General features: G+C 34.0%; 1 protein-coding gene across 2 annotated transcripts in view; it reads right to left on the bottom strand.

Annotated features, from left to right (window-relative positions):
* Positions 1-13,291, bottom strand: part of LOC111689195 (sialin) — a 66,015-nt gene that overhangs the window by 5,704 nt on the left and 47,020 nt on the right. For both annotated transcript variants that reach the window (XM_046950445.1, XM_046950845.1), the window contains one exon: positions 6,317-7,584. In XM_046950445.1, the coding sequence (XP_046806401.1) occupies positions 6,317-7,584 (1,268 nt within the window). The remainder of the gene's footprint in view (positions 1-6,316; positions 7,585-13,291) is intronic.

Raw genomic sequence — 13,291 nt, 5'->3', positions numbered from 1 at the left:
CATCAAAATATCAGGCGACTTATAATGCATTCGTTAACTGATTATCGAATATTAAAGAACGATTGCATACGTATGCCCAAGCTCAAAAGACTAGTGATTCTCCAGTAATTAGCCAGAACTATACGGAAACTTACCATAGTTTAGTAGTAACGACCTGTGATGTTGAGACCTTTGACGGAGATTATCTTTCTTGGTCCGCTTTTAGGGATCTATTTACTGTTTTATACGTAAATAATACTCGTCTTACCAACATAGAAAGGATGTGTCATCTTATACGTACGACTATTAAGAAACATCACTATTGCAATAATTGTTTGTCACGAAATCATGAAGTGAATGATTGTAAGAGTATGCATTGTTGTTCTATTTGTAAAAAGAAGCACAATACTATGTTACATAGAAATGTGCCTACTTCAGAAGATTCAAATGGAAGTTCTAGAACTTCAAATTTGGGTCCGAGCACAAGTGCTTTATCACAAGCTGCTCTATCTATACACACAGTTTCTTCTCAAGTAGCAACATCTAACAGCTCCGTATTGTTAGGAACAGCGATGGTGAATATTCATCACCAGGGTATGACGTACCCAGCCATCGTTTATTTCCGAAAGAGTACAGAATCGTTTAAAAATTTTGACGCAATCGACAAATGCTCAAATATCTGGTATCAACCAGGCGAATTCTGTAATATCAAGGAAATCGTGTTCCATTTATACTGGCACGCCCTTGGACTCTTCCATTGTTTTGAGTACAGTAGCTCTCGTTTTGCCAACGATCTCTGGTAATTTACCCTCATTTATTATATCGAATGAGTATCGAAATGATTTGCCAAATATACGTTTGGCAGATACTAACTTATTTGATTCTAAACCAGTAGATCTACTCTTAGGGGCAGATTTATATCCACGAATTATAATGGGTTCAGTAAGAAAGGTTTTAGGGACATTAGTGGCTCAGAAAACTATTTTCGGCTGGATTATTACTGGTCCAGTTCCTCAGTCTTCAATTCAGGTATACAGCACTAGAGTTGAATTTTCTGAAGAAGATAATATAAATAGTACCTTACTTAGATTTTGGGAAATAAAGGAACCTCCTAAACGGAAACATGATCGTATGTGTGAGGACAATTATAAGAAAACTACTCGTAGGGATTCTACTGGTAGATATGTAGTAACATTACCATTTAAACCTGAATTTCCCGGGACGTTAACTTTAGGTCAGTCTAAACAGAATGTTAGGGCGCAATTTATGCGGACAGAATCCTCTCTCTTGAGAAATCCTGTCATCAAGAATATGTATGATGACGTCGTTAGGGAATATTTAACTTTAGACCATATGCGTCCAGTTAAAGACTCTCCTTCTTCTTCTTGCTACCTGCCTCATCATCCTGTTATTAAATTGGACAGAAAGACTACAAAATTACGGGTGGTTTTCAATGCGTCGAATAAAACGTCTAACGGCAACACTCATAACGATTGTTTATTTGTAGGACCTATATTACAGGCAGATCTCGTTCTCCTGATTTTACGTTGGCGCTTTTTTAGGTTTGTGTTTAATTGTGATATAACACAAATGTATAGGCAGATTAGACTTGATAGTTCTCATACTCCATTTCAACGAATTTTGTTTCGTGATTCTCCGACGCAGGAAATTCAAGAGTATGAGTTACAGACTGTAACCTTCGGTGTAAATTGTGCATCTTATCTTGCCATCCGTACCTTGGTACAATTAGCTGAAGATTCCGAAGCTGAGTACCCTCTAGCGGCGAAAATACTTCGGAAATGTATGTACGTCGATGACGTATTAACTGGGACTCACGAGATCCCAACCGCTTTGATCGCCCGAGATCAACTTATAGCGGCTTTAGCATCAGCGGGGTTTGTTCTTAGGAAATGGACTTCGAATGAGAAATCCATCTTATCTGGTATACCCGTTGAGTATTTAGTAGATGCCAAACTATTGACATTTATTGATTCAAGTAGCTCAAAAACTCTTGGGTTACAGTGGAATGCTCATTCTGACTCGTTTTATTTTAATGTGGAACGTATTTCGATGCGATCAAGTCACACAAAAAGAGAGGTACTATCTATAATAGCTAGATTATTTGACCCTGTTGGATGGTTAGGACCAGTCATTATTGTCGCTAAGATGATAATGCAGAAGGTTTGGCAAGACCAGATATATTGGGACGCAGCTCTTAAGCCCGCTACTGAAGCCGAATGGCAAAAATTTGCTACTTCATATCGTGAAGTAAACGACATCCAGATTCCTAGATGGGTTAATTATATACATAATTCTACAGTGGAGCTTCATGTCTTTTCAGATGCATCTGAAAAAGCCTATGCAGGGGCTTTCGATAGTAGGTCGAAAGACCTAATGGCGAAATTTATACCCATTTGTTAACTGCTAAAACAAAAGTAGCTCCCATCAAATCAATTTCTCTACCACGACTTGAACTCTGTGGTGCAGTTCTTGCGACGGATCTTTTAAAATCCGTATTATATGAAATTGACATCCCATTATGTCAAATATATTGTTGGACTGATTCTACAATCGTCCTTGCTTGGCTGAAAAAGGGCAACCTTTGTAGCCAACAGAGTTTGTAAAATTCAGGAAGTGGTCGGAAGACATAATTGGCACCATGTCAAATCTGACGACAACCCAGCAGACTTGGGAAGTCGGGGTATTTCACCCTCTGATTTAAAACAAAAAAAAATTGGCTTCGCAAAAAAAGCACTATCTGGAATCTAGGAAATTTGTCTTTATTAGATACGGACTTAGAGGCTCGTGTAGTAAAATCCCATGCTTCATTTTTTCGAATTATGAAGACATTCTTGAGAGATTTTCTTCTCTTGATATTGCAATTCAAGTGTTAGCCTATGTATTTAGATTTTTCTATAATACTCACCTGGCTCATAGGAATCGAAATTCCTTTGAGACTACTATTCTGACAAACATTGAGGTTAAGAGAGTAAAACTGCGATTGAGGTTAAGAGAGTAAAACTGCGATTGGCAATTTTGGCTCAAAAAGTAAATTTTGTCGAAGAATACCAATGTCTTTTGGATAAAAGACCACTATCTTCGAAAAGTCCTTTATTGACTTTGAATCCATTTCTGGATAACGAGGCTGTTATGCGACTTAATGGTCGTTTGACAAAGTCACCTTCGTTAGTCTATAGCGAACGGCATCCCATATTGTTGCCATATTCATGTCGCTTTACCCGTCTTTTGATTGAGTTCGTACATACGATTTTTATCCACGGATCGAATATTGGGTACCTCGACTAAAAACACTAGTTCGAGCTGTTATTAATCGCAGCTGTACCCAAATAATGGCAGCATTACCCCCCGAACGAACTCAGATAGGCCGACCATTTACGACAACTGGAGTCGACTTTGCTGGGCCTTTTGACATAAGAAACTTAAATAGTAGATCGTTTCAAACTTTAAAGGCCTACGTTTGTATTTTTGTCTGTTTTGCGACTAAGGCCATTCATTTGGAAGTCACTTCAGATTTATCAACTGATAGATTTCTGGCTGCTTTTAATCGATTTATATCGAGACGAGGTTGTCCCACTACTATGTTTTCCGACAACGGAACGAACTTTGTGGGAGCTTCTCGTGAAATAGAAAGGGATTTTAGAACACTTTTGGGAGGCTTATGGGAAGCGGGAGTTCGAAGTTTTAAACTTCATTTCCGTAAAGAAGCTAAGTCCGTGAAATATACCTTTGCGGAATTATCGACGGTTCTGTGTCCTATGAGTGATGATCCGAATGAGCCAGTAGCTCTTACGCCTGGTCATTTTTTGATTGGGTCACCCATCCTTGCTCCACCGGAGCCTTCTATTTACGAATCTCCAATCAGTCTCATAAATAGATATATGAAAGTTAAAGCTCTCACCCATAATTTCTGTAAACGATGGAAGGAAGAATATCTTTCAAATCTTCATAAAAGATATAAATGGAAATACCCTGAACGAGACATATCTGTAGGTGACTTAGTAGTTATAAAAAATGAACAAATGGCTCCGACTTCCTGGAAACTTGGTAGAGTCGTTAAAACTTATCCGGGAAGTGGTGAACGTTCGCGTGGCTGGCATACGAATAGAAAATGGCATAATAAAGCGACCAATCACAAAATTAGTTGTTTTGACCAATGAAACTTTATAAAATTAATATTAAATAATTTTCCTTGTTCCTAGTACCATGGACGCTTTAACCATTGCAATGGAAGATGCGCTCTTAGAGTCCGACAAGGAAGTAATGGAGGTAGATGACCAAGGATCTAAGGTGGCTACAGTAGCTGATCAAGCCCCTGTTTCAGCCCCTGCTACAATACCGGATCCAGTTCCTGCTCCAACACCATCTCTAACCCTTATTCCAACACCTACTTCGGTATCTGATTTAGCACCAGAGTTGCCTGCTTTAGTGATCGCTTGTCCAGATACAGCAGCAGCTCCACCGACAACAAAGTCTTCGAAAAAGGAATGCTCGGGTACGAAAGTTTCGGAATCTTCCAAATCCAAATGCCTTCAATGTAAAGGTAAACATCCCCTTTATAAATGTGCGCACTTCCGAAAATTGAGTCACGAGCAGAAGCTACGATTTGTCGTGTTGCATCGTAATTGTTACAGTTGCTTATCGACTAAGCATTTAGCAATCGATTGCAAATCGCCAATGAAGTGTAATGTATGCAACGAAAGTCACCACACCCTTTTGAACGATTCGGGAAAAGGACCATCAAAAAAGTTGGTTAAATATAAAAGTAAACCCTCGTGTTCCGTTGCCAATAATTTCAATGCACCGTCCCATATATCTAACGTGTCAGTAAGACACGTTATAAGCCTTTCTCCTACGTTAAAGGTTAGTTTGCTAATCGGTAATAGGAGAATTTTAGTACGCGCGATAATCGATTTATGTTGTTCAATGTCTTACGTATGTGAGTCATTAATTCAGCAGATTCCACTGCCAGTTTCGACCCTAAAAGGGGACAAAATATGTCGTTTGAGTATTGCGTCAATATATGCGCCATATCCGCAAATAACATTAACGGCAACGGTAAGGAAAATGCTTGGGATACGGACACCCACTGAGACTATTTCGACCGAAATTTTGTCGTTATTTGATGGGATGCAGTTAGCTGATCCCAATTTTAATCAGTCGGGAAACGTCGCGCTGTTATGACCCGAATTGAGTTCGGCTATAATTAAAGGAAAAATCCATTCGAGCCCGGGAATTCCTCTTGCAAAATATACATTGTTTGGATGGGTCATTTCCGGCCAATCCCCGTATTAAAAACAATAAAACTTTTCTTAATTTGACCTGTGAATCTTATTTATTCATGGGTACAGTCGAGGGACTGAAAAAACCTGCCTTCGGGACTTCGGTTCTGTGGGGAAAGTCGAGAGACTTCGTAAAAATCTTCCTTCGGGACTTCGGTTCTGTGGGGAAAGTCGAGAGACTTCGTAAAAATCTGCCTTCGGGACTTCGGTTCTGTGGGGAAAGTCGAGAGACTTCCTAAAAATCTGCCTTCGGGACTTCGGTTCTGAGGGGAAAGTCGAGAGACTTCGTAAAAATCTACCATGGTCCTTGGACCTTTCGTCGATATTTTTAAAATTTGAAAAAATAATAATTATGGAAAAAAAGAAAACATAATATAAATAGATATATAATAATGAAAAAAATGTATATATGTATAAGTTTATCCTAGATTTATTAACCTTTATTTCTCATTTGTTGTTGCAACTAACTTCGTCGTTGCAAGGTGGCCGGCAATGTTCATTTTAGAAATTAATTTGAAACCCTATTTTCTATTCCCTTTATGCTACGTTAGGATTTATCTAACTACTTCTTTTTTCATCTTTGAAAAAGTGTATAGATAAATTCTAAACTAGTAAAACCGCTAACGGTATAAAGTAATTCGCAACTAGTTGCATAGTTTTTTTTTTTTGTTTTTTAAAACAGTTGTTAAGTGAACGCCATTACAACCATTTGGTTTAGTACACAACCCCTATTGAGAATCTTTAAGGTAATTATAAATTTAATAAATAAACTTTTTATTAAAAAAACATAACTTTTTCTTGTCTTTTTATTTCTTTTTTTGCACACACACAAACAGTGTGTACAGTATGATTCCTTTACAAAAAGGTGCTAAATTTACTACTAAATGACAAAATTTGAGCAAAAACGGAAAAAATCGATATGCTATCACCTAATTATTTCCATGACATATTTTTACAACCCAAAGAACAATACTAAAAAGGAGGAAGGGCAAAATTCGCAACTCCGTTATTTGGAGCACTTTAAAGTATATACTTACCCCATCTTCCAAAATAATCCCATTTATAAGTGGTGATAGAAATGATGCTGACATATGTATAGTTTGACAAAAAGCTAAAACCGGACCAGCTAAATTCGGTGCTATATCCACAATACTGGCCATGGCGCCCGCATAGGAGGCAGTAATAAATGTAACAGCTATAAACCAAACGACTAAAAGAACAACTATGTCATCTATATAACCTATAGCAAATATCAGCAATCCGGGAATAATTTGCGATAGAGCAGTAAAAAGTTTTCGTACATTTGTTAACGACATCCAGTTTTTAAGCACCACTTTATCAGCTACGGAACAGAAAAACACTGACGCTATATAGGAACAAATGAATGGCATACCTGAAAGAAAGCCATTTTCTTTGTACGGAAACTTTAGAATATTTTGCATAAATTTTGGTCCATATATAATAAAAACATAATGGATCCATATACGGCCAAAAGTAGTTATACCAATAGACCAAACTGGCATTGAGGTAAATATTGATTTCCATGGGACCTTCATTCCAAGTGCCTCTTTTACTTCACTGCTAATGTTATCTTCAATATATCCTAGTTCTTTTTCCGAAATTCTGGGATGTTCTTGGGGAGTATTATACGCTAGAAAATACCAACAGAGGCACCATATCATACCAAGTGTTCCCGTGGTATAAAACACATACGGCCAGCCGAACTTTTCTATAATAAATCCACACAATGCATATGTCACCCCAATGCCAATACTAAAGCCTTGGAAACTCGACATAAATCGTGATCGTTCAAGCAGCGGAATCCAGTAACCGACGACCGCATACATAGCCGGCCATGTAAGACCTGATGCAAAGCCCTGTATAGACCGTAAAGCAATAACAAGCATGTAGTGCCAATCGGCACATATTGGCATACATAAACTACACAATGCAGTGGCAAATTGAGACCATCCAAAAACACGCTTCGTACCGAAGTACTGTGTTGCAATTCCTCCAGCTACCTGTGATAACACATAACACCAGAAAAACGAGCTCAGTATAATGGATTGTATAGGAGATGACCAATCATAATAACTGCATAGTTTCGTACTTGAAAAATGGCACGTTTCATTACTATCAGCTGAGGTGTTGTGAGATGTTATATTTTCATTCGTTTGACTTGATGAATTAGTAGTTGGCGTTGTCATAGCAACAAGTGCAAAATTCATATCATTTCTCATCATAAACGATACAAGGAATCCTGACCATGACAAAAAATATAAAACTAATCGCGCAGGTACTTTTGCTGAAAATGAAAGAAAGCATAATATACTATTAGTTTCATTTAATTTATTAAGGAATTCATGGGGTTACTCTGTATTTCGTTTATTAAGAAACATCTTTTAAAATACAGTATATTTGACATAGAACTTTGAAAATGTACTTTTTGAAATGAATTACAAAGTAACACCCAAGTATTTAAAGAAAACATGTAAAGGGAAAGTAGTTTAAACAACTTTACCAGGTTGCATTCATTAATAAAAAAATACCACCTTAAATATTTATCGCTTTTACTATTAATAGTTAAAATGACTATTTTAATTTCAATACATTATCTAATGATTATAAAAATATTAATAAAATATTTTTTTGAAGTTTTTGTAATTGCAATTTCTTTTTTTTTTGGGTTTTGATTAGGATGGCGGTGCATCAAGCACTCATATTGCCAGGTTATCACACGTTTGTCCAGAGAAAACCCCACCAACCGACCTATACCTTCATATAGGAAGTTGGAGCATCCGGACTTGATTTCATCAAAAGTATTAATGGTCTCCACCAGTATATATTTGAGTTTAAATGGTCTCCACCAGGTTATATCGTGAGTATTTTATGGTCTCCACCAGTTAAAAACGTTTGAGTATTCTATGGTCTCCACCAATAAAACATAACCTCACTTGAGGTAATACGAAAGCACGAGGTTAATGTAGACAACATACAACTTTGAACAGTTATATGAAGTAATACATTACACCAGTGCGAGCGAGACGCAAAACTGTCGAAAGCCAGGCAACAAACACAAGCCTGAACGCGTTTAAGAAATAATCGCGATGACGCGAGAGTTGTTCCCCAACTCAGACCTGAATTACGACTGATTGCAATTTCAGTTCGCTTTTTCTCAACTATAAAATCAGTAGCCCGTTTTCAGTTTAGTGAGAACTTCTCACATCGAGAAGTGTAAAACAAAAAATTCCATCGTGTTTCTGTAATTTAAAGTGTTTTTATTTAAAACTAGCTTATACCCGGTGCTCTTCGCTACCCCAATCGAAATTAAATACATAATAATGAAAAAATATTTATTTAGTTACTAAAGAAGTTACGAAGATATAGTATTTATTGAACTCCTAGAAACTTATACCCTTATTCTATATTTTTTCGTTCGTTTCTGTAAATGTACAGAAAAAAGCGTTAACATGAATATTTTGTATTCTATAATAATAACAGTTTTAAAATTGGTGTGTGAATTTATGCATTTAATGTCATGCTCCCTATTGCTACTACGGAAAATTTTATCCTATATATCCACATGGATGTGCGTAAAAGGTTTAAAAAGTTATCATCTTTTTTACACCCTAAACGTACACCAATCTGCTTTTTTAGAAGTAGATGCAGATGAATGCAAAATTTTGCTTGTATCTCATGAAAACATATTTCGCCTTTTTTGCACCTAAATATTAGAAGTTCCATAAATCTCGTTTTTCTGCAATTGAAAGAAACCTGTTATGAAATGACTATCACTACAAAAACCTATTGTTGAAATTAAAATCTTATTTCGTTACTAACAGAGCACTTTTATGTTAAAAAGCATAATATTTTACACAAAATTTTTATAGAATACAAATTCATGTTAAGAACGGTAACAGAACGAACGTTTAAGTTATAGAATAAGGGTATTAGTCTAGGAGTTATTTTAGACGCCAAGCTTTCTTTTTGCACACACATTGATCAGCTCTAGAATCCTGGGTATCCTGCGCCGTATATACTCGATTAATTTATATTTGCCTACACACATAAGGTATAAATGGCTCATTCAGTAATGACGTCACAGATTTTGTATGGATTTGAAATTATTTCTGGTACCTGTTCTATACACTTATCCCGGGTTAAACGCTTGGTAAATTCTGTAGTTCGTTTTGTTTATAACGTAAAGCGACGCGAACATGTTTCACGCTTTGTTTGTAGTTTTCTTGGTTGTACCTTCGATGACTTCGTAAAATACCGGAATATTATACTGTTTCATAATATTGTCAAACGTAGAAAACCACTTTCCCATTATAATTCTTTTGTATTTACGCGATCTCTAAGAAACCCACAAATTTATATACCGAGAATTAATTCTTCCTTTTTTGAAAGATCTTATGTGGTAAGATTTTTTTTCACAATCTAATAACGTATTTCCTTTAAAACTTATGTTGCACTTTTCTACGACCATTTTGGTATGAAATAATATAATACAGACAAAAACTGAAATATTATTTTAAATACCAAAATCTCATTTTCAATCACTTTATTTAGGTTTGAATAATCTATAACGATTTTTTTTTTTTGAAAAATTGTAGAAATGTTTTTTCAGGAGAATGTTTAAAACTTTTTAATTTCAATACAAAATTATATAGATCACTTAATAATGTCATTATTTTTCAAAGTTCTAAGATGTTATAGTAATTTACGGGATGTAGACTTGTGTACATTGATTTTAAATGAAAAAAGAGACTTTTGAATTACTTGAGATAAGTACTTTTTCTTTTTTGCCACAGAATTTTGTATTCGACACGACACATTGCTTTTATATATTTTATGGTGGTGGTTGGCAACTGTGCCAGGATGCCACTTAGTGCATTATATAATGATGTATATAGATTTTGTTGCTGATTGGGACTTTTTATTTGCATTTAATTTTCAATTGATTGATAATATATTTTTTACGGCTGGGGAGCCAACAGATGATTAGTACTGAATTATATTTATTTATATTACTACTTATTGATCTCAGGATTTCATTATTACTATGTAATATTGATATTTTGGCCGTGAAGGCTTAATATTACAAAATAAACGAATAAAATAAATAAATAAATTATATATTTTGTTAACCTTTATTATATTTTTCTTGATGACAATATATTTCATTTAAATTTTCAAAAAATACTAAAATACAGAAATAAATATATCATTATTTATTTCTTACTTGCTAAAATTTAATATATAATTTTATTCTAATTCTTATTCTAATGCCTTGGGATATACAATATTTTTTGTTTTACCCTCTAGTATAAATAAACAACCCACTTAACGATTTTGAAAATTCTAACCACAATAGTTTTCCAGATTAACAATATGTTACATATGTTACATTAACAATATGTTACAATATATATGCTGCCAAGCTCCCCATTGAAAGTCCGCCCATTATTTTCCAGATGTTCACATGAATGTCAAAGTTATTCATATAAAAGTTGAAGATTCTACTTCTAATAGTTTCTTAAATATACGATTTCTTCTATTCAATTCATGTGAGGGCTTAAAGTTGTCCAAAGTCTGCCCTTTTTCCTCCAAAATTTTCAGATGAATATTAAAGTAATTTAGGCAAAATTTGATGAATCTAGTTCCATATTTTCTTAGATAATTAATATTTTATATTTTATTCATATGGGAGATGTTAAGACCCCACTGTCAAAAGAATGACTGTTACAGATTTTTGTTAAATACTTAATTTTTGCATTCCAATTTGGGTTCTATAAATCGACTTTCGAATAATCGAATAATCAAAAAAAGTCGAAAAGCCGAAGTCGACTATTTTGTTCCAAAAAAGTCGATAACTCGACTATCGTATATGAAAAAAGTCGAAAAGTCGACTTTGTAAACAGAAATCGAAAAAAGTCGGAAAGAGTCGAAAAAAGTCAAAAAGTCGGAAAAAGTCGAAAAGTCGAAAAAAGTTTAAAAGTCCGAAAAACTCGAAAAAGTCGGAAAAAGTCGAAAAAAAACGGAAAAGGTCGAAAATACTCGAAAAAAGTCGGAAATAGAAAGAAGTCAAAAAAAACTCAAAAAATTGCAACAAATAGAAAAAATATAAATAAAATTTTTTTATTAATAATAATAAATAATAATATAATGTTAAATGGCAACATTATAAATTTACGCTTCTGGCGTAAATTTAGTCGAAAGAAGTCGAAAAAAAAATCGGAAAAAGTCGAAAATAGTCGGAAAAAGTCGAAAATATTCGAAATAAGTCGAAAAAAGTCTAAAAGTCGGAAGAAGTCGAAAGTAGAAAGATGTCGAAAAAACTCAAAAAAATGCAACAAATAGAAAATATATAAATAAAATTTTTTTATTAATAACGATTGGGTGCATTTTCCGGCTCTATTACTTGACCGGTTTTCTTGATTCTTTTTTTGTTTAATACAGATTGGCGAGCCTGACTGCAGCAAATAGAAAATATATAAATAAAATTTTTTATTAATAATAATAAATAATAATAATAGTACTAATAATAATAATCTATATATTAATACGCAAAGCCAAAACGATTGGGAACATTTTCCGGCTCTATTTACTTGACCGGTTTTCTTGATTCTTTTTTTGTTTAATACAGATTGGCGACCCTGACTGCAGAATCTATATATGATCAAAATCGGTTCAGTATTTTCGGAAATATAAGCGTTTAAAATTTCTACCAATACACAATCACACAAACATGTGCTTCAATTAAAAAATAGAAAACAAAATAAGAATGCAAAACAACACTGCATTTTTTTTTTTTTTTTTTAGAAAAAAGAGTGGAGAGTGTGAAAACAGGTTACTTCTCTGTTGGATTTTTTTTCTATTTAGCAGTGATATTTTTGTTGTTGTTTTTAATATGATTTTTATAATATTTTGAAAATAAGATTTTATTGTATTTGCTAAATTGTGAATGTAATAATGATGTATTATGATGTGTGATACAAAAGGATGTTGGTGTTTGACCTGGGAAAATATTGATGGACAATAATTCTACATAAATGTTAGTTTTTATGGATTTAAATGTTGGCTAAAAACATAAGTAGGAAAGTTTAGTTGGTCATGTCGGGACATAATTCACCGTAATAAATAAATCAGTATATCGCTAATATGCATGTTTAGCACTGTGAGGATCTGAAAGGAAGACTCTTTTGTGTTATTCTAACCAATTAATAAAAAGGCGGGTTAAGAAATATTAGTGTAAAGTGAAAACTGTAGTTTGTATGTTTTAACTAAATGCAAAAAGTCGAAAAGTCGACTTTTCATAAAATGCAAAAAGTCGAAAAGTCGACTTTTCGTTTCAACTATAGAACCCAAAATTGAATTCTAATCTTAATACTAATAAATATAATTGTTAATTTCTCTATACCACAAATATATTTGAAAGAAATTAGCAACAAAGGTTATGGACCCAGTGAACCCTGGTAACTAAGCTTGGAGTTTTACGTTTTCAACTACAATTATTTTTTTATTAATTTATACCTAAGAGTTTTTGGTTTTATATTGTTTTATCCGGAGTTTAAAAAGTGGTATTGCTAGTATTGAGAAATTAAGTGGAGACAATTATGGAACATGGTGCATCCAAATGAAGGTCATGTCAATAACATTAATAACATGTTTTCGCTGTGGAAAAATGAGACAAGAAAATGAATATGCTTGTTCTTTAAATGACAATGATTGTAAAGTAACAGAGATGTGGGTACTTGACAGCGGCGCGACGTCACACATGTGTAGATCTAAAGCAAGGTGAATCCATATAAGGTGGTGTTAATCATTCAGCTGGTAATTTTTTTCCTAATTCGCCTGGTTTATGTAGCTGTCAAAGTTTGTTATTGTTTACATTTTTATATTTCAAAATGTCCGTTAAATAGAGAAAAACTTCGTTAATATTTTCAATTATTTATGTAAAAAATCTGAAAATACCAAGCATCTCGTAAATAAATATCATTTTATTTAAA

Source organism: Lucilia cuprina, chromosome X (assembly GCF_022045245.1).
Source record: "Lucilia cuprina isolate Lc7/37 chromosome X, ASM2204524v1, whole genome shotgun sequence".
Taxonomy (NCBI): Eukaryota; Metazoa; Arthropoda; class Insecta; order Diptera; family Calliphoridae; genus Lucilia; species Lucilia cuprina.
This window is presented reverse-complemented; position numbering and strand designations above follow the sequence as displayed.